Here is a 22,183-nt window from a genome sequence, read left to right on the forward strand (position 1 = left end):
GCCTCGGACACAAAGTGGATTGCTAAAATAGAGATCCGGCATGCTTTAAGAAACCAGGAGAGGCTTTTTGGAAAGCACCATCATTTCAGCTATTTCTCTTTTCCTTGTGTGCCGCTTGAGAATAATGACTTTTGGCATAGCAAAAGTCTAGCTTGTAGTCTAGACTGTATGGCCACTGTGATGTAGGACATCGCCTAGGTGTTAGGCAGGTATTTGCTGAAGGGGAGAATGAATGAATGAATGGCTGCAGGTACACGGATTGTTGGCATCTGTCCGGATGGAAGGGCAAGGAGCAGTGTGGCAGTACCCCAAGCATATAGAGATCGGTTCACTGAGCTGGTGCATGCAGGTTTCCTCTGAATGTTGCTTTTAGACCTTGTGTCCCTTTTGTAAGCCCCACTTTTTACAAAGTGTCTGTGGCACCCCTGGTGGTATTTCAGCTAGTTCATGATGGGCGCCTTGCTCACCTTACAGATGAGGGTGATCACCTGGGTATTGATTTGCAAACCACCTGCTCCTGGGTAGAGTTTGCAAGCCCTTCTTTTCCCTTATTGGTGCTTTCTTTTCTCTTCTGTAAAAGGAAGTAGGGCCTGCATGTCCCATCTTGTCTTCCTAGTGAGCTGAACTGCATTGAGCTCTGTATTTTACTAAGGTTACAATAAATCCTGAAGACATGTAGGTTTTGGTTGGTGCCTACCTATGGAGAAATTCTGCAGAAGTGGGAAGGGAGAAGCATTGGCTCTGTCAGTCAAATCCTCCTGAACAACCAGCTCTCTTGCTTGCTTGCTGGGTGTTTCCTGAAAGTGCTGGAATGCTATGAAGACCCAGATAGCAGGACCACGGTCTTCATGGTGTGCATTTAGCTGGTACTTCATTGATTTCCTGTGTTCTTCATGAGGCAGGTGGACCCAGGGCTTGGAAAAGAGGGTCTACGTGCTGACACATTGGACTGCCCCGCCTTTTCTTTCTACCCTGAGCAGTTTGAGTTGCCTTGCTTTCGGTTTTCCATCTGTCTTAGGAAGCTGGATAGGACTTCTGCAATCTAATCTGTTAGGCTTTGGAAAGGAAGGAAGCAGAGCAAATATTATAGTGTGACAGCCTATGGGGAGAGAAGAATCCTAGCCCTGCCCAGTATAAGCCCATCACTGAGCCAGGGAATTGGACAGGGTGGGGAGATAGGGCAGCTGAGAGGTGGGAGGGATGGGGTCCCTTCCTTCCTGTTCTTAGGAGGCCTGTGGTTGGTGCAGTGGGACTGTAACTGGAAGACTCTGTTGACCTTTGTTCTGAATCTTGGGTTGCTCTGCCCTCGCATCCCCCTGACCCCTGCTTTTAAGCCCATCCAACCTTTTGGCTTTATAATTTATCTCCTTTCTGTAGAGGATTGAAAGCTGAATTGTGCACTTTTACGGTGGAGGTCGCGGAGCTGCTGAGGCGGGAGCTCCTGACACTGCCCAGTGTCGGGCCAAAGGCTTTCAGCCTGGCCCCTGTGGGGTGCCTTTCTGCCCGCAGAGGCTGGCAGCTGAGATAAGGAGGGTGGGACGCTAGGTCTGCTAGTCCTTTACACTCTTGAGAAACACTGTAGTTTAAAGGGCAAAGGCTAGGATTCACTGTGCCATCAGCTAGGGCTTACACTGGGCCAGCCACTTGCAAAGGGGCCCTTCCGCATTGGGATGCTTCAGTGGGCGAGCAGGAGGCAGCGCGGAGTCCCTTCCCTGGAGCCTGATCTGCGTGCCTGGTTTCTGCTTACTTTCAGGATAGCCTGGCCAGCATGGAGTCTGGGAGTGCTCGGATTGCTTTTTTTTTCCAACCTCCTGGAGAATTTCAGAGATGTAAACTATGATGGTTCTCGGAGTAGAGGGAAGAGTAAGGGAAGTTTATGCCGCTCCCTGTGAGGGATTCCAGTGTTCCAGCCTTTTCTCTTGACGTGTGCTTATTGATATTTCAGGGGTAGAGACAGCCGTGCGGCTGCCTGCCCTATAAGAAGCTGCTTTGCGGTGGTGTTGATGATAATCACGTACTCCTGGTGAGGCGCTTCACACGCATGCACACACACACGTGTCACAACATTTCCCCAGTGCTTCCTCTTCACCAGACCTCCTGTTAAGCACTTTTCATACATTATTTCATTTAATCTTCGCAGCCACCTTGGAAGTAGGTAAAGTGACTCCCCTCCACTGTGCAAATCCCAGGAGAGTTCAGTGGCTTCTGACTCGAAAACTCATTATCTTTGACTTCAGTCCACCACACGGATGGGTCACCGAAATCAGCACGCCCTTTCCGTGGTCCTCTTCTTGCAAGAGTTTCGACCAATGCAGTCACGCTGGTCGCTGTCACCTGCACCTCCTCCTCGCCACACCCAGCCCCTCCCCCCACTCCTCCTCCTGAGACAGACACACTTAAGCCACTTAATAGTTTCCCCCAGCACGTTGCAAAAGGCTAGTAGATAGGAGAAGCCATGATGTTATCTTTTCAATTTTCTGCTGTCCGTGTTTTAGCAGGTCAAGTTTTAAAAGAAGATCATTGCTGTGGGTTCCTGTTAGGAAGCCCTGCAGGGAAACGGAATTCATTGGGTTTCCCAACTTGGGGGCGGGGACTGCCATAATTCTGAAAGTTGGAGATCTCAGTGTTTATAGGCTAATTTATAAACCAGGTGAGGCTGCTCGTCTATGCTTGTGATCTCTGGTGGAGCCTTGAGCCTCCAACTGCCACCTTTTCTGGGACCATAGATGAACCCGCTGTTAAGAGAGGTCATGACTGTTTAAAATGTTTTTGTTGCTTTTGGTGTCTTTATTGCAGTGGATCAATGTTCAGTTTCTCCAGCCTTTTCCCTGAAATGTGTCCCCTTAAAAATTCCTTCTTGAGTGTCTTTTGCCCTCCCCTCCAAGTTCTAGGGTCCAGTGGGGTTTGGGCTGTCGGTGTCATGGGGGCACCTTTTCTTAACCTCCCCATTGCTGTAAATGTTTGCATTCTTCACTCTGCACTTCCACTGGCAACAAGCTCTCTCTCACATTATTCTCCTGCCTTAAGACTATTTGGCATTTGTTCTTATGACACTTTCAAAATGCAGTGATAGTGTAACAGTAGGAGATAGACGCTCCCACACTTTCTAAGTTATAATCTTTGGTCCATGCCCAAGGATGTGTTTTGAAATAGCTATGCCTGTGTCTTGTGGTTTTTCCTGGGCCTTTGGCGTGGTTGAAACGCCACACTACACACTTACGTATGTTGCAGATTTAAACTTGGGTGAAGTATGCTCACATGGTGGGTGCATATTCTAGCAATAGCAGAGTGGCTGCCCCTTACCTGCACACCCCGGTTCCTGTCTGCTGTATCACAGTCCTCTGAGACCTCTGATGTCATTTCCCGATAAACTTTCTCCTGTCGAAGTTTAGCAATTTCCTGCGGGTATCCCTCTCACTCACCAAGGACGCTGTTGTCTCCAGCCTCCACCCCAGCAGGGTAACAAGACAGGAGATGGGTTCCTGCGCATCCCATCACATGCCGAGAAACATCTTCCTGACTTTTTCTGGAGCAAAATCCCTGTTCCCTGTCCTGCCAAGGCAAAGTAACATGAAAGAAAAATCTCCAAATGTAAAAAATGGATTAATTCTTTTTTCGTACTTGAGCCATCAGAGGTTCCAGTAGATGGTTTCATAACGGGGCCAGTACCACTTCGGGCTTTATCTCTGTGTTATCACTTTCCTTTTTATTTACCTCAGAAGTGTCAGAATAGTCAAGCAGATGAACCTCCCTTATTTCACTCAATTTTTTCCTGTATCTCCAAACTATACTACTAGTACCTGGCAGGCTCAGTTGGTGGGGTGTGCGACTTTTGATCTTGGGGTTGTGAGTTTGACCCCCACGATGGGTGTAGAGATGACTTAAAAATAAAATCTTCAAAAAAAAAAAAGACATTAATGATGTAATAACTCTAAAGCTTTTCTTTAAAAAAAAAATCTATTATTCCACTATTCAGCCATTTATTTTTAAAAAATGCCAGCCCTGCCTCCAAAATTTCAGGAAGGAAAATTCCATTGGGTGTCTCGGTCAGTGTTCCTGCCTCGTTTCCCCAGAGTATTGGGCATGGTGTGGCTTAGGCGCTATAGCAGTAGAGGAGTATAATGATCGACGTGGGTGTGAATATTGACTGGGCCTCCAGGACAGGGGCTCCTATTATGAAGACTAGAGAGTAAGGAACCAAACCTGCAGTGGAAAGAATGAGCTTGTCTTAAGAGGATGTTGCAACACGAAGTAAGAAACACAAACCCCACTAGATTGGAGAGTGCCAAAGCCCTCTGGGTAGGTACCTGGCTCTTGGTCAATACTGAAGGATGGGATGATACTTTATGACGTTTAAGACTTTGGGGCTCCTGGCTGGCTCGGTCAATGGAGCAAGTCTTGATGTTGGGGTCGTGAGTTCAAGTCCTATGTCAGACATAGAGCTTACTTTAAAAAAAAAAAAAAAGAGAGAGAGAGACTTTGAAACACCAAGAAGTCCCAAGAGAGCTATAATTGAGGCAAGGTTTTGCTTGTTTGTGGACTCTGGAGACTTGACAAATTTATTCTCAGCTTCAGAATTTATACACTGGGGCAGGGTGTGTGTGCAGTTAAATAGCTCTCCCACCTGCTGAATAAAGGAGCACACATTCCCTGTAGAACATTCAAAAAATTTGGAAAATATACAGAAACAGGTAAAATTTCACCCATAACCCATAGTCAATATTTTGGTGTCTGTATGTCAATCTTTTACTATTCAAATATATTTGGAAATACAAAAATAATATTTAGGGGATTGAGATCATATTGTAAGTCATATTTAAAAAAAAACTTATGATATAGTGAGTTTCTCCTTAATTCATTTAAAATTCTTTGAAAACATAATTTTTAAATGATCGTGTAACATTTCCTTATGTAAATGTATCATAATTTATTTAATTATCCTCTAATCATTGGGACATTCAGGTCATTTCCACCTTGTTATGAATTCTACTGGAGATGCCTTTTTAAAAATTTTAATCTTTATTTGCATCTTAGTTTATTTATTTAGATGGAATCCTAGAAGTAGAATTACTGGGTCAAAGGGTATGAACATTTTTAGCTCTCTTGTTACCTATTGCCAAATTGCTTTCCACAAAGGTTCATGTTCCTGTCCCAGGTGTGTAAGAATCCTAACACATCTTTCCAAGTAGATGACATTTGTTTCAAGCAGCAATCTTCTCTTTATATTCTTGACCCTGTAGTGCCTCTGTCTCTCATTGGTGCATATTTCCTCTGGGTCTTGGTCCCAGCTCTCTCTTTTATATAATTAGCCTGATGAAAATGTCAATTGCCTCAAATCCTGCAGGAGAGTTTTATTATTTTTTTCCTTGGCTTAAATCTTCTCCAATGAGGGAAGCTAAGACATTGAAATGGGCAGTCAAGGAGACATTTTGGACAGATACATCCCAGTGCCCTTCACCTCATTCTAAGGTGGGAAGCCCTTGACTCCTCCCACGAGCTTCATCTGGTTAACTGGCAAATGTTGGCTGGGAATCTTGGTTTAACTGACATTTAATCCATTTTCTGCTGCTGATCAGTGGGTAACCCAATGCAAACTCACTTTTTACTCAGTCTCCCTTCTACCATAAGTTAAATATTTAACATATTTTCAAGTGCAGTACATACTTAGGAACTATACACTGAAGAAATCTGAATCATATAAAACTGTCCTCTTTTCTATTTTACTCTTCATTAAAATACATTCTTCAATTATTTGGATTATATGAGGCCATGTTTTGGTTTAGTTTGGGGTGTGTGTGTGTGTGTGTGTGTGTGTTTGTGAGAGAGAGAGAGAGAGAATATGCATTACTGTATGTGCACATAATTTGATTTGCATTTTACAACGTCCAGGAAGGAAGATGAAGCAGGAAGCAAATGTGAAAAAATGTTCAGCCTCGCTAGGCATCATTGTATGTTTAAAACTAGCAACAGCTGAAAATGAGAACATTCAATGTACACAAGATTATAGAGATTGTAACAATATATTGCTGACTGTGATGTAAACAGATAATACTTTTAGCAAGCAGTTTTTAAATAGGTCTCAAGAATTGTAAAAGATCATTACCTATGATCTAGTCATATAATTGCTTGGAATTTGTGTATGCTGTTTCCATGTGAAAGAGGAAATAAAGCATGAAAATAAGAATTTACATAACATTATTTATAATATGAAAAATTGAATATAATCTAACTGTCTAATCATAGAGAAATTGTTAAGTAAATTATAGTAAATGCAGTTCAGTAATGTTATGCAACCGTTAAAAGCAATGATTATAAAGACTATGTAGCAACATGGAACATGTTTATGATATAATTTAAAAATTTAAAAAGGCCAATTATGTGGAGAGGGGCATGAAAAAGCATGCAAAAATGAAAACGACTGGCTAGAGTGAATTAAAAAAAAATTCCAGCATTGTTATACTGTGATTTCTGCACACAAAAATGGAAAATTCTAAGGAGGTTTGGCAAACTTTGGAAAGAGAGTACTGAGTGGGGTAGACCAGGGTCCTTTTCTGTACAAATCTTCTGTGCTCTTTGTCACCAGTATGTTGTGAAGACTCCACAGTTACTTGCCAGGAGGTTTCATTACGCTCTTAGGGCAGAGGTGAAGGGGTTCGCCTGGGACAGGGGCATCTGATACTGCATCCCAGTGAGAACACTTGCTTGTTGTCCCAGGAGATGGAGAGAGAGTCATTGTCAGGGCTGGCACTTAGGACATGGGTTGGGGACAAGTCCTGGGATAGAGCACCCTATGTTACCCTCCACTCAGTAGTTTTACACTGTGAAACTTGGATTAAAATGAAATTTAATATAACAAGTAGTTTTAAAGAGTCAGAAAACAGGCTAAAACTATATAATTGGAGGGACGTAGAAAGAATGGTACAGAGCTTTGCCTGGGTCTTAGTAGGGGTGTTTGGGGTGACTGTGTGTATGCTTGCATCAAGGTGTTTCTCTTCCCTTATGACTCAGTTACTAGCACTTCCCTTTCTCCCCTCACCACCCAGTTGTTGGGGTTGGGCATGGGGTGGCAGAAATCATTGGATTAGGGGGGCCTTTCCAGGAAAAAGATGAGGAACCAGAGAGACTTGGAGGATGGTGGTGGCAGGCTGAAGAGCAGAGATGGGGGGTTGGGGAATTGGGAGAAGCAGGCTCCCTGTACCAAAGCTAAGCCTCTGTTCTGACAAGGGATGAAAAGTGGGGTCAGAATGAACTGACAGGATTGGGGGTTAGGACGTCAGGTTTGTGTTTTGTGCGCCATCTTTTGAGTGCTTCTGTGTGGGCTGGCTAGGCATAACAGCGTTTCCCTGTGATGCTTGGTTCTCCTGTGGCCCATCTTTCTCCCCTGCCTCCCACATTCTTGATGAGATCCGTGACTCAGCTGCTTCCCAGGACATCCGAGCAGCTTTTTTTTTTTTTTTTTCCCCTGGGGCTAGAACCACAGTCAGGAGAAGTAACCAGAATTCTTTTTGTTCTCCTTCCTTTTGAAACAAGAAGATTCTCCCCCACCCGGGATCCGTGGAGATGGGAAGCACCCTCCACGAAAGTAGACTGTTGGGGGATTGTAGACAGTGCCTTCTCTAGCCTGGGACCTGACAAAAAGGCTGGCACTGATTAGTCCTGTAGGCTGAAAAGGGAACATTTGCAAGCCAGCAGTAAGTTGGATACCATGCTTACCAGCTGGGTCTAGAGACAGTCGGCTTGGTTACTGCAGTTTCGATGCTTTCTCGTAGAGATGTCCCAGGAGTGGCTGCGGTCCTGAAACTTCTGGAAATTCTGTCTCTGTGGCTGGGCTGGAATCAAGGGAATTTGTCTGGTTTTCTTGGGGGATGGGTGGGCTCCCTCATCTCAGAAGGGCACCTATGCATGGGACGGTGCATGGGATGCGTGGGTCATCCCAGCCTTTCTGCATGGGACTCTGATTTCCCCCTGATTTTCTGAGTGGGGAAGCTACCTCCTTTCTCAGGGGTATGCTCCTTCCCAACCAGCGCCAGTCTTCCTGCCTTCTTCTCTTTGACCCGGTGTCTGCTAGAAGACTTTTCTCACCTTTTACTTCTTTCCTTCCTTTTAACTGTGCTGTTTCACCTTTATCCCATATTTGTATTCTTTTGTCCCCCATCATTACCCAGCAAGTAGCTGTGGGCCCCCGGCCCATGTTCCTTCTGACTGTCCTCTGTCCCCATCAGGAATCTGGCCTGATCTTAACCTGCAATCAAGGATTCATTGTTCACTGGTACCTGTGTGTGTTTGTGTGTGCGCTCACACGCACACACGCAGAGTGGAAGGGGCACTTTTTTCCTTGGGGCAGCCTCTCCACACTGCCAGGCCCCCATGGAGCTGGGAGAGAACAGACCATGCCACCAGTTGCCACACTTTGGGAGTGTGGGACTGGCCTGCCCTGGGCCTGGACGGCTCTGGGTGGGGCATCTTGGTATCTTACTTGCTGACCCAGCATTGTGGTACAGGCATGGCCTCAAGCCAGCCAGCTCCCCACTTTGCTTAGGGCTTTGGTCATAGTGAGTTTTGCCTGTTGAAGTCAAGCAGGGCCCAGTGGTGGGTGGTGTTAGTCCTTGAAAGTCAGAATGTCATGTGGTGTTTTCTGACCCTTGTGGGCCCATGTTCCACCTGTTCTCTGTGTTGCTTATTGGAAAGTGCTCATCCTCCTTGAGAGAGTAGAGCCCCTGCCCTTTGTTTGGCTCTTCAGAGAGTCAGAAGAAAATCACGAGGAGAAAGGAGGCTGGCTTGAAGGTGAAGCTTGTCTCTCATCACCAGAGACCCTTTGGAGTCAGTGGAAGTATTCAACGGTTGGGGCCTTCTTCTGAGCCCTCATCCTTCCAGTCATAAATGGCTTTTGGGTAACAGCAAAGTAAAGTAAGTGAAGCTAGGGCTGAGGGATGTGGCCCTCAGATTTAATTCCTTCATGAAGCTGGAGGTTTGCTCCTGGTGACTGAATTCCTGGCAAAGTTTTATGTGAGAATTTGGGTTGGGGCTTAAATCTTCTCTGAGTTTCTTTATGTATAAAATTGGGTTATGGGGCGCCTGGGTGGCTCAGTGGGTTAAAGCCTCTGCCTCAGCTCAGGTCATGATCCCAGGGTCCTAGGATCGAGCTCCGCATTGGGCTCTCTGCTTGGCGGAGAGCCTGCTTCCTCCTCTCTCTCTGCCTGCTTCTCTGCCTACTTGTGATCTCTGTTTGTCAAATAAATAAATAAAATCTTTAAAAAATTGGGTTATGGCTTACTTTACAAGGCTTTTGTGAAGGGCAATAATAATACCTCATGTGTATGAAATGTTTAATGTGTGCCAGGCACTTAATTCTCACCAAAATCTTAGGAGGTGTAAGTAGCACAATTATCCCCATTTTACAGGTGCAGAAACTGAGGTGCGGAGAGATTAAATAGCTTGCAGTCACACACTTACTAAGGGGCTAAAGCTGGAATTAGAACCGAGGCCCCTGATCTAGGCTTACTTCCCCTTCATAGTAAAGTTGCCAGAGACTCTCGTCAGCACACAGCGGAGCTCAGGAAACAGCCGAGTCCCTACTCACGCGTTTCGCTGGCTACGTGTGGAACAGAACTGTCGGAGATTTCCGGGGTCTGGCTGGGGTGGAACGTCTGGTGCTCTGGGGAAGGAGGGCGGATGAGAGAGCTAGTCTAGCTTCTCACAGCGGTGAGTCAAGCCAGAGTGAAGTTCCTACAGGTCCGGAGTCCGGGAGCGCTTCATCCCGCTCATCCTCACCTCCCGTCCTCCTGCCACGCAGGGTGATGTGAGCAGAGCCCAGGAATGCCTTATGTGGATCGACAGAACCGAATCTGTGGGTTTCTGGACATCGAGGAGCATGAGAACAGCGGCAAGTTTCTGCGGAGGTACTTTATTCTGGACACCCAGGCCAACTGCCTTCTCTGGTACATGGACAACCCCCAGGTGAGAGGCTGCATGGGAAGGCGGTGGGGTGGGGGGAAGCCGCCTCAGCTCCTGTGGGCAGCATCAAACTGAGGGTGAGGAGGGGAAAAAACCCACAGTAAACACATACACGCACACAGGGAACCATCCCAGATACTAGCTTGAGGAAAAAGAAGCTCCTCTTTCCTGAGCCTGGCGATCCAGGATCTTTTCTTGCACTCAGGAACTGAACACTCGCAGAAGGCCAGGGGAGGCGGGCCTGGCTGGTTCCAAGCTCCAAGGCAAGGCCTGCTTGCTTTCACCAACCTTGTTATGACTGTGGCCTTGTGGCCACTCCTGTTCTTCCAGTCTGGGGCCCCTCCCTGGCAGAGAATGTGGCCTGGTTCCCTGAGCTGGACAGATGTTGGACTGCTTTGGTCTCCTGCACCAGGGAGTCCTAGAATCCTGGGTTGGAGGTGACCTTGGTGGTCACCTAGTTTTGCTTCTTCGTGTTACAGGTGAGAAGCTGAGTCTCAGACACTAGAATTGACTTCATCAAGGACATGGCCAGAATTAGGTGACTTGCCTAGCGTTTTGTGGCAGCCAGGCACAAAGACAGGGGCCCCCCACTTTCTGTTACTGGGTCTGGGGACCCCTGGAGTTGTCCTGGTATGGGAGGAAGTCTCAAGTCTTTTTTTTTCTGCTGGCTCTTTCCTTCCCACTGCCTTGGAGCAGTTTGGTGGACCGAGGCCCCAAAGACTGGCATGGCCCCCGATTGTCAAGTTCATGTGTCACAGCCATGTTGTGGCTGGGAGGGTCATGGGGCTCAGATCTGGCTCTGGTTGGGAGACTTGGGAGGAGGAAAGTCTGAGTATCAGGGGATGGATTTGTGCTTTAAGATGCGGAGTGGAAAAAGATTACTGTGAGCCTTTAGGTCATTATGTGGGAACTAACGTCTAGAGGCTTTTGGCATTTTGTCCTCCGGATTTGATGGCTGGGAGAAAAGAGTACAACCATAGAAAACATACTCGGGTTAGCTGCCACTAGTCACCTTCTCCAGGAAAGACTTCACCCTAAATAGGACTGTGCCCCATGTGTCACCCCACATCTCTGATAACCCGTCTGTTGATTCCTTTCATCTGAAGGGCTGGGTTTGCAGGATGAAGCCTACATATGAACACTTAGATCCTTGATTTCGTCTGGAATGCTTGCCTCTGATAATATTTTGGTTTTGGGTTTGCCTTCTGGCCCTACTCTATCATTTTCCCCTTCCTTTGCTCTGTACAGGTGCCCACAGCTGGGTCAGCAGATCTGCTGTGAAAGGAAGTGGCGCTGTTGGAGGAGCTTGGGGTCAAGTTTTTGTTGCTGTAGACTTGGCTTCTGGCATGTCAGGGGTGAGCCCCAAGTGACTCACAGTCTCTGGGTCTTATCACTCATTCCCCTTCCCTTTTTCTTCCTTTGTGTACCTTCTCCCACTCACCTGTCATATCAGCTAGGGTAATTCAAAAGTAGTTTTCCTTGACTTACTTGCTTACTGCCCTGGTTCCTGCTAGGACTGTTCTTAATCCAGGTGCACATGCTTAGGGAATCCCGACTAACTGTTGCCAGCCATCTCCCCTGAGAGCTGTCCCTCCTTCATATCCTGGGCCTGAGGATATCCTAGAGTCTTGCTGCTAGTGACAGATCGCCCAGGGCCATATTGTCACCATCTCAGATTTCAAAAGCTGGCAGTGGTCGGGATTTCCCTTGCTCTGTCCTGCCCACTGATTTGACTGTTCTTTGGTTCTAGAACCTGTCCTGACCTTGAATGCTCTGCCATGGGCTGCCTCCCTGGGATCTCTGGGGTCAGCCTCTGCAGCAGGTCCTACCCTCCCTAGGGAGCCTCCTGCACGTCCCTGCTGACTCAGCTCTCAGGATGCTCTCGGAGCTCGAGCCTTCTTTGAGTTTGAGTTACCAAATAGAACTAGTGGCCACTGCTGGAGAGTCTTTACATTTTCCCTGGAAGCAGAGATTTCAGCTGGCTTGGCCAGAAAAAGCAGAGTCTTGCTGCAGCAGAGCAGTAGATCCGAACATTTTCAGTCCTCCCATCTTAGGCTTAGCTCTCTGTTGGGTTGGTGGCCCAATAGCCATCCTAGATTTGAGAGTGGCTCTTTTTTTAAGTTGTGAAATAGTATTAGTGAACGTTTATGACTATGTGGCAAGCACTGTTCGAAAGACTTCGGTGGGGTTTCATTTCATTCTCACAAGTCTAATTGGTAGGTATTGTTGTCCTCATTCTAAAGGTGAGGTGGGTGAGGCAGAGAGGGGAAGAATTTGCCCACAGTTACACAACGAGAAAGCAAAGTGGCAGAGCTGGGATCCTGACGCTGACAATCTCTAACTCCACTTCCCCTGCCTTTATTGCTGCTAATGAGACCATCGTCTTCATGTTGCTTAGGAGGCAGGAAAGCTTCTACAGGGAGGAGTCTCTGATTAAGAAAGAGGAGCTGGAGGACGCTCAGAGCTGGGAGGTCCTGGGGGGTGGGGAGCTCCTCTGGCTTGGGTTTTGATCATTGTGCCCAGCACTTGGTCAACGTGTGCTCACTGGATGAATGAACACACCCAAGGGGGCCAAGTCGGGAGGCTGTCAGAAGGGAGGCCCTTGTAAAATGCAGAGAGCCCGACTCTGCTCTCTGGGGATCGGGCCTCTCCCCTGGGCCTCCGTCGAGTAGAACTGCAGAGGCAGGTGAAGCAGAGTGCTGAGAGTCAGGAGCACATGGATGGGGTTTGAACCCCAAAAGCAAACTGAGGGGGTTGGTCTCTTCTGGAGGAGAGAGACATGGCACTGCGTTTGGTCGCTGCCCATCTTAATTTTCACAGGGAAAAGGAGATGCCCGATACAGTATCTTTGTTAATAGCAGGGGATTCTCTCAACCCACATCTCCGATCTTGGCCTGTCAGAGCTACTTGGTAGTTGGTGTTTATGGAGCCTGGTTTTACTACCACTCCCAGTGCTACGACGTACTGTTAACTGCTGGTTCTGTTTACTGAGTGCAGAGGGCTTTATGTATAGCATCTCATGACGTCCTTCCTGTGATCCTGGGACTCAGGGGCTGTTATCCCTCTGGAAGTACTCTGCAAGGTGCCGGAAGTTTGGCACCTTTGTTCAAGGTCACTTAGGAGCTAAGTACAGAGCTGGAGTTGGGGCCAGGTCGGTGAGACTCCGGTGTCTGCGCTCTTCCCCTGTGTTCGCCTCCTCCTGACGTCTGGGCTCAGCCCCACGCATGATCCCCAGGACCCTGTGGGAGGTGGATTCAGTAAGTCTTTGCCACCAGGGATTCAGGCTTAGTTGGAGAGATGAAAACAACACCCACAACTGTGGTGCTAAAAATCTTGGTGCACCTTTCTTGTTAGAAAGCCTATTGTTGAGTTCCGCCGCCCAGATGCCAGCCGTTTGGTTGAAGGAGAAGGGGCTGCCGTTTTCCTCTGCAGCTGCCCATCTAAAAAGATGCAGGGCCTCAAGCTGGGGCCTCAGATAGGAAGTCCTTAGGTCTGGGAGATAAGAGATCAAGAATCTGCCACGAGTTATTTTGTACGTTAGGGAAGTTATTTATCCTCTCCGGGCTATAGGTACTCTAGATGATTTTTAACATGGCTTTCGGCCCTTTAATTCCTGAAACATTCCTTAACGCATATTTGTTGAATGCATAAATACATCCTGTGAATGTATCTCATTCCTCCCACAGTGAGTAGAGCAAATCTTTACCTTCATGGAGCTTACGCTGTAGGTGAGAAGATGGATGATGAAAAAATGTGGCAGGGAGAGTGGGGGCCCCCCGTTCCTAGAGGGGGTGGTGCTGGATCCAGATATGGAAGGATGGGTGAGACAAAGCATTACCACCAGTGATTTCCATTTGTAGGGCATTTTATAGGGTTAGATGTGTTTCCACTTACAGTACCTCCTTTGATCGTTATGCTCCCCTGTCCCAGGCAGAGTGGCAGGGGAAGACAAGGGTATTTCTGTGTGAGGGCAGTGGCAGTCATTTGGGAACAGAGGCAGCACCAAGGAGGAAGGTGAGCTTGCCTGGTCAGAGGGGATCTAAGGTCAGGTTCTCCAGAAGAACATCCCAAGACCAGGAATCAGGCACCGAGATGAGGATTTGTGCCAAGTTCTTTCTTTTTCTTTCTTTTCTTTTTCTTTTTCCCAAGATTTTATTTATTTATTTGAGAGAGTGCATACGAGTGGAGGGAGGGCATCCTGATGCAGGGCTCCATCCCAGGACCCCGAGATCATGACCTGACTGACCGCAGTCAATGCTTAACTGACTGAGCCACCCAGGTGCCCCTATGCCAAATTTTTTCTTAAGGAAATGTTCTCCTGGAAACTGTCAAGAGAGCTGGGAAGCAGGACAGGGAAGCAGAGGAAGCTGGACAATGGTCTGAGCTCAAACAGAAGTTGGCAAATGGTAGGCCTCAGCCCGATGCTGCAGTGGGGCTTGAAGTAAGTTAGGCCTCCAGAGTTGTCCAGGAGAGGTGGGAGTTCGTGTACCCTGCTGGACAGTCCCTGGTTTCAGCTCTATAAATGAGGGCAAAACAGCTCTTGAAGCCGGAGGGCTGCCCTCTGCTCACGGGACATACAACAGGTGCACATTCCAGGGTCAGCCTGCATGGACCAGGTATGGCCCTAGATGTCGCACAGAATTTATAGAGTTGATGCAGTAACATATGAAATCCAGGTTTTTGATACAGGCAGTGGGGACACCAGACCAATGTGGGATGAAACCCATCAGCTGGAAAGAACCCCTATATACGGAAAGTTTTGATATTATTGCTTATGGCTACTGATACAGCTAATGCACTTAAAAATCAATAGGCTGACAATATCAGCCCACAGATAGTCCTTGAACAGAAGCAAACATGGGCTGGACATCCCTGGAAACATTACTGTGATATTACGGCTCCAGTACCTGTATTTTAATTTAGTGTTGGTCCCTATCATGAGAGAGGAGATAAAATACCTTAATTAGGCTGCTGTGCTTTATGACCATGGCCTGCAGAGTGACTAACCATGTTCTAGTTGCACAGCGATGTTTATGCTCCACCCTCGTGAGGCCCATTTGGCTAAGCAACTCCAAGACTGAATTATATAGCCCTGAACGAAGGCGAAACAGAAGCCTGAACATACTACTGCATGAGGTGGCTGTTCTTGTCAAATTTACTCTGTAAAGTGAATTTTCTCTCTATTGCCAAAAAGTACTCAGGCGCTTTTACTTTCCAAAGGCCATGATGCAAATTGTGGATCATCGTAACGTTCAGGTAGATGGTATCTCTCCTGCTAACTCTGGGGCCACGGTGAGAGCCCTTTGCTTTTTTTTTTTTTAAATCTGAAAGCAGTTGTTTCATTGAAAAGAACAAGGAGCTTGAGCTGTGTTCACAAAAAGATGGATATCTGGATATTTTAGTAGAAAGAATATAGAAGCGTGGTAGGAATACCTAAAACATATAAATAAACAGGAGTTTTGTCATAAAGGCTAGGTGAAAATTGATATTTTTTTTTAAATTGTGGGGTTTTTGTCAGAAGTTTCCTTGAGTAAAATTTGGCTGAAATCCATCAATATTTAAAAGATTTTTGCAGGGGTGCCTGAGTGGCTCCCCGTGAGTTAAGCCTCTGCCTTCAGCTCAGGTCATGATCTCCGAGTCCTGGGATCGAGTCCCACATCGGGCTCTCTGCTCAGCAGGGAGCCTGATTCCCCCTCCTGCCTCCCACCCCTTAAATCTTAAAAAAAAAAAAAAAGATTTTTGCATCATAGGCTTCACCCAGCCAAAATGCCAAGGACCAATAAGATAACTTAAAAAAAAAAAAAAAAGCCAATACATGCACATGGTACAAAATTCAAAATGTAGGATCCCAGATCTACTGACAAGTTCCTAGCTCCCAGTCCTGTCCGCCAGCCACGTAGTTGCCTAGTCAGAGGCAGCTGACATTACCAATTTGTGTGTCTGTCCAGAGTTGTTCTCTGCATATAGCTTCATGAGAATTTTTAGATCTTGAGCAATTGTTTGAGCAAGGTGTTTTTGAATCATGGATTTTGTGTTATTGGTATATTAACTTTCCACGTAGTCAAATGATTTCAAGGGCCAAGTAGACTCTCTGGCAGGCTTTTGTCCATACTCTCTGTTAGAGGCAGGAAGCAGAATTCCTTTGGAAAAATTTCTAAAAGATTTCAAGTGACAGGTCTTTACTTTTACCATAATGCAAATTCTGCTAAGGGAAAATTATTACTCAGTTTTGTTTTTGATTTTTTTAGAATTAAAATTATGTAGGGATTTGTTGAGAATTGACATAAAATACTACAGTAATTTTGTGTGTTTTTTATTTTTATTATTATTTTTTAAAGATTTTATTTATTTATTTGACAGACAGAGATCACAAGTAGGCAGAGAGGCAGGCGGGGGCCTGGGGTGGGGGGTGGGGGAGCAGGCTCCCTGCTGAGCAGAGAGCCCAATGTGGGGCTCCATTCCACGACTCTGAGATCATTAGCTGAGCTGAAGGCAGAGGCTTTAACCCACTGAGCCACCCAGGCGCCCTTTGTGTGTTTTTTAAAACAATCCTCATCTTTATCATTAAGATGGTACTTTGTCTAAGTTAAAAGGAAGTGAAAAACAAGAGACACTTTGGGACAATTGTGTTCCTCGGTGTTAAAGTCTAACCAACAAAAGGAGAGGGAAGCTGTGAAATTTAGCCAAGGTTTTACCAATGTGGAACTGTGGTGAAACTGTTATAAGTTTTCTTAAAATTTGCCTTTGGTTTTATTGTTATTAACGTTCGGCTTTGAGATTTCAACCTTTGGTGTTTGATATATTTATTGTATATGTCTTTTTTATGTATTTAGTAAATATTTATATACAAAAGAATGCCATTTTATTATTCAAATGATGTCTCCAAGGCAGAGCAGGCAACTGTACATTTAGGAGGGGGTTGCATATTCGATTTTTGCTCTGGAGCCCATTTTCTTAGTTTGTATCCCTTGTACGCAGGAAAACTGGATGTGTACTTTAATTAGGGAAACGCCCATTTTTTGAGCCTTGTGTTCTCATCTGTAAAACAGGGGTAATGATATTAATTATCTCTATCTCTGACATAGTTGCTGTGAAGATTAAATAAAGCAATGTATGTGAAAATGCTTACATAAACTCTGGAGTATTACTGAGATGTCATTTGCTGACAGCGAGGCATTTGTCTTGGGCGTCCTGGAATGTCAGTGGCAGCAGTGCACAGGGAATAGAGAGGAAGGGACAGATCTCGAGGCCACGTGAAGGAAAAAAATGTCAGGCTCGTTGACTGATGGGAGGGTGGAGGAGAGCAGTCAGAGGGTTAGTGCCAGGCTGACCAGGAGAGAAGGCGGAGCCTCCGGCAGACACAGGGCAGTGGCGAATGGAGCCGATTCCAGGGCGGAGGGGCCATGACCCTGAGTTTGAGGCAGGTGTGGAGGAGGCTGCCTTGAGCACATGGGTGAAGGTCTTGGCTTATTGAGTTTGAAGTTTCAGAACCATTTCAGGGGCCAGTAGTTGGAGTCTTGGACCCTGAACATATCCTGGGGATTATCTAGAGCCCTGACCTTGGACTGTGTCTTTAGGTCACTATCACTAGGACTGGGGGGAGGGAATGTGGTGGTCAGAGACTTACCCATCATGCAATCCATCCTGGCTGAAGCCGGTGTGGATGCGTGTCAACAGTCAGCAGAGAGGAGGCTTCCAGGTGATAGAATGCAAGCCCTGCACCAACACAGTGGTTCGTGAGGCAGAATTGACTTTTCTGGAAGGCGAGTGTTGAATGTGTATTTTGACCTAGAGAATGAGGAGAGTAGCCTTGGGCATTTCATCCTTCCTCAAGTTAGTATCAGGAAGTGGAGCTACAGAATGGAGGGGAGGAGATGTGTTTGATACCAGAGCAACAGGTCAGGCCACTGTTTGGGTCACCTAATGCCTGGGAGTAATAGCTTGGTTACTTTCCTTCTGTTACTCTCCCATTCTGGGGCGAGGGCTGTGGAGTGTGGGGCAGAGAGAATTATGCTCTCCCCTCCGTTCCTATCACACAACTCTTCCTAGGTGAGTCTTTCTTTTCTGAGAGTCTGTGTCTGGCCTCGGTTTCTGGTGGTTTGAGTTGTGGTTTCAGCCTATGGGTAGCCATGTTGGCTCATGGCCTAGCTGTGGGATTTCCATAAACAGTCCCTTCCTCCTTCTCCCACTCATTGACCAGCAAGCTGGTTTTGACTGCCTGATGTGTTCTGCTAGGCACCCTGGGGGGATATGAGAGAAGGTAAGAAAGTATCAGCATCTTTCCTTCCCCCCTTCCACTCCAAATCTCTGGTCTTTTGGAGTTCGGCACCCAAGAGCCAGTTTGACCAGTGCCTGCCCTTCCCAGCTTGGGCAACTGTGGAGGGCCTCCTCCGGTGTAACCCTGCCGGTCCTGCTCTTGTATTTACCTTTCATTGATAATCAACTCTTAGATAATGAGCAGGTCCTTGTACACTTGAAGGATTGTCTCCCGGGAGGTGGCATGGCGTAGAGGGAAAGCGTGTGAGATTGGAGAATCAGGAAGGGGTTGGGTTTGAATACTGGCTTGACTGCTCACTGCCTGTGTGACTTTGGGCAAGCTGCTTCACCTGCTCAGTTGTTAACTTTCTTCATCTGTAAAATGGGATTGTTAGGATTAAGTGACAATGTGCAGGAGTACCTAGCAGCCTGGCCTGGTGCAAAATTGCCTCTAAATAGACATCAGTTTCCTTTTTCCTTCCTCAAACTGTGCTTTGCTGAAGCTCTAGATTTGATGGTGGGAGTTACAAGCTCTGTCTTTATTCAGCTTCTTGAGGAAGTCATTTCCCCACCTTGAGTCTTAGAGGACTCCTGTGGCAAATGATAAGGGATCACCAGAACCCTTTAGTGTTGTTGCTCTGTGAATTTATGACTCTGTAGTTAGTCATTTCTGTGCTCCTCATTACTCTCATTAGAAGACGGAAAAGGGAGTAGGAGACATTCCTAGGGTAAAATTTTCTATTTCGACAAGAGATAATGTGGCTTCTGGAAAAAGGCTTACTACGGGAGGTCTGTCACATCTCTGTGTGGGCCTCTTGGCTCCTTCCTTGGTGCTGGAAAAGCATAAACCCTACGCTTGCCCCTCATGGGGAGCGGGAGCTTCTTAGAGGCCCTTGGTGCAGAAGAACACATGAGCAAAAAGCAAGGTGTTGGCAGTGTCTTCATAAAAGAATGGGAACCTGCCCTGTGCCCTGCATTGTTTCAGAAAATTGAGAATGCTCCTGAGTTACAGACGTCCTCACATCCAATGGCTGCAGGCCACGCATGGCACTGGAATCCCCTTTCCCTCTGCCTGCCCTCGGGCCTGCCCATCCCTTCCTCCCTGTTTACTGCTGCTGCAGCAGCCAAGGTCACCCTGTGGGCTGCCGCTGGGCGTGGCTTTCTTACCAGCTGGCATCTCTGTGCAGAGTCAGCAGGACCAGCCCAAGCGTGCAGCAGGGGTCCTCAAAATGGGCAGCACCCTGGAATCACTGGGACGCTTGAAAAACATGCAGATGCCTGGGCCCTGTCCCGGATCAGTTAGAGCCCCGGGAGGGAGGCGTGGATACGAGTTCGTGTGAAAATATCTGCAGGTGGTTCCCATAAGCAGCCTTCCCGCCGGCCAGCCTTGCCTTCCCTCAGCATCTGCTCAGAAGTTCTCATGTCGGAGGCGTCCCAGGCCTCTCCCCAAGCCCTTGACTCTCTTGTCTTGCTGGGGCTAGGTCCTTTTATGCCCCTCCACCCGATTCCTGTCCTTCAGGAACCCTGCCTGAGGTCATGGTAACTGTAAACTCAAGTGACAGCCCAGTTTAAAACATGAACAAATCTTTCCAAAGAAAGGTGGTTTGCCAGTGGTGGACGGGAGGTCTTCAGTACTGAGTGTAGCAGGATTTTTGGGACTGGTCTGGGAACTTAACCACTGTGCAACTAGCGTTTTTGCTTAAAAATTGCCTGGGTGGCTTGGTCGGTTAAATGTCCGACTCCTGATTTCTGCTCCAGTCATGATCTCAGGGTCCTGGGGTAGATCCCTGCTTTGGGCTCTGTGCTCAGCAGGGAGTCTGCTTGGGATTCTCTCTCCTTCTCCCTCTGTTCCCCCACCCCGACTCGTGCACACATGCTGTCTCTCTCTCTCTCTTAAAATAAATAGATCTTTAAAAAATAACAAATAAATAAAAATTGAGGAGCCTGCTATAGAGAGGAATAAGATTCAACTCATGTCCTCAATGTGCTTAAAATCTGGTAAGAAGAGACTTAACCTTGCAGAAAAGTATATGCCGATCTAGAACGAAGGGCTAGATTTTGTCATGTAGAGCAGTTGTTCTCAGACTTGGGCCTGTATAGGGATCCCTTAGGAACATCTGAAAAATGTGCATGTTCTGACCATGTTCCATTTTACTATGATTCAGTGTTTTTTGGGTGAGGTCTGAGCCTGGGCCTTTTGCAAACATGCTCCCCGGGAGAGTGTGATGTGCATCACAGCTGGAGCAGGATGGGTGTGCAAGGATTCAGAGAGGGGGCAGGCCACGGACAGACTGCAGCCCAGAGAAGCTTTATGAAGGTGGATCCTCTTATTGGTTCCCTGGAGGTCAAGACTGGCCCTGTCAGGGAGAGACTGCTTGCCTAGGCTTTGACACCCTGCCCCGCCTCGGGTACTGTTTGTTTCTTGGCGTTCCCCACCAGATGACTGGCTGCCGAGGTCTCCAGCTCAGACATGCTGGTACATTTTTCCTTGAGCAGGGAGTTTCTGCCTGGGGCTGCCATCCTGGCAGCGAGCTGTCACCATGAATCTCCCAGGTCCAGCAATTGGAGTGGACACTGAGCCATCACTCTGGATCAAGGCTCTGGGATCCTGGGGCTGTTTTCTCCTGTCATTCCTCTCCCTCTGGGTGGGGAGGAAGTTAGGGGGGGAAACTGCATTTATAGACACTCGTCATATTTTCCTAGCTTCTCATGGTGGAGAGGGAGGTACATGTGAGCCTAGGGGCAGACTGGGGGGAGGGTGGTGGGTGAGGGAGGTGAAGGTGCCCCCTGCCCCCAGGTAACCGGGCAGGAGAGCTGCTCCTATGTCTTTCTGCAGTGGGAGAGCTGAAGGGGGGGTGGGGGGAGAGTGGGGAGGGTGGGGGGGTGGGGAATGGGACAGAGGGTGGAGCAGCCCTGGAGGGCGGAGGGGATGAAGTAGTTGAAATCTGACCTGCTCATATCTGTCATTACGTGTGGGTTAGTGTCCGAATGGTTCCCCAAATTCCACTTCATCACTCATAATTCCAGATGGGGCTCCGGAGGCCTTTGGGCTGTGGTTTGGGGTGATGAGAGTGAGTTGTGCAACACCAGCCCTGAGACTTGGCCTCTGCGTCTTGTAATTAGCGTCGTCGTGGGTCGGGGAGAGGAGCTGCCACGGGCTAGGCTCTCCTTACGGATTTTCATGTAATCCTCACAACCACCCAAGGAGGGTTTACTGTCCCCCTTTTATAGGCAGAGAAACTTGCCTGCAGTCACAGGGCTATAATGTCACAGCTAGAATTCCAACAGCTCAAGCTTTTAAGATTTTATCGTGCGGCTTTGAGCGCATTGGGTTGAAGTCAGATGACCTGAGCTTTGTAGTTCAAGTTCTGCCCCCAATTATGTGACCTTGGACCAATCCCCTCACTCACAAAGCCCCTCCCTTTCCTCTAGTGCCAGATGGGGGGGCTGGGAGTGGGTCAGGTGCTCCGTGTCCCGCAGAGGCTGGTGGGTGTGTGGTCCTTGGAGGCAGCCTGACTCTGTGCGGAGCTGTTTGCCCAGAGCGGTTCTCGTTCTCCTTGGGGCAGTGGCGGTTGCTCAGTGGCTTTTTGGAGTGCCTGTGGCTCCTTCGTGGACTCTGATTTAGGGGTGCGGGGCCTATCTCTCTTTATCAAATAGAGGTGTCCTTAAAAGTCAGCAAAATGCAATCACTGTATATCTGAAAAAAATGTGTAAATCAGATCATCCATATTTGAAATTCTAATCTGAATACCTAAAGGCATCATTTAGCTTTATGGCCTCATTTGTTAAGAAAAAAAGGGGGGATAGGAGGCAACACATCTTTTCTGAATTCTTAGTCTACCATTTAAGGGCTCTGAGACTCCTTTTATCGTGGTATTGTCCCCACCCATTTTCTTGTGTGTAGGAAATTTCACATACTGCATTTGCTTCAAGTGATGTATGTTAATTTAGATCATCGGGCCTAGAAGGGCTC

General features: G+C 47.4%; 1 protein-coding gene across 5 annotated transcripts in view; it reads left to right on the forward strand.

The window, feature by feature from the left end:
• PLEKHA2 (pleckstrin homology domain containing A2) overlaps nt 1–22,183 on the forward strand; it is a 69,161-nt gene that overhangs the window by 16,337 nt on the left and 30,641 nt on the right. For 4 of the 5 annotated variants that reach the window (XM_032838050.1, XM_032838051.1, XM_032838047.1 and 1 more), the window contains one exon: nt 9,794–9,957. In XM_032838050.1, the coding sequence (XP_032693941.1) occupies nt 9,817–9,957 (141 nt within the window). In that variant the 5' untranslated portion in view covers nt 9,794–9,816. Of the gene's footprint in view, nt 1–8,845; nt 8,889–9,790; nt 9,958–22,183 lie in introns of those variants that run through there. The other variant, XM_032838049.1, reaches the window with a different exon arrangement.

The sequence above is a fragment of the Lontra canadensis genome, unplaced genomic scaffold (genome assembly GCF_010015895.1).
Source record: "Lontra canadensis isolate GAN:19392208 unplaced genomic scaffold, GSC_riverotter_1.0 scaffold101, whole genome shotgun sequence".
Taxonomy (NCBI): domain Eukaryota; kingdom Metazoa; phylum Chordata; class Mammalia; order Carnivora; family Mustelidae; genus Lontra; species Lontra canadensis.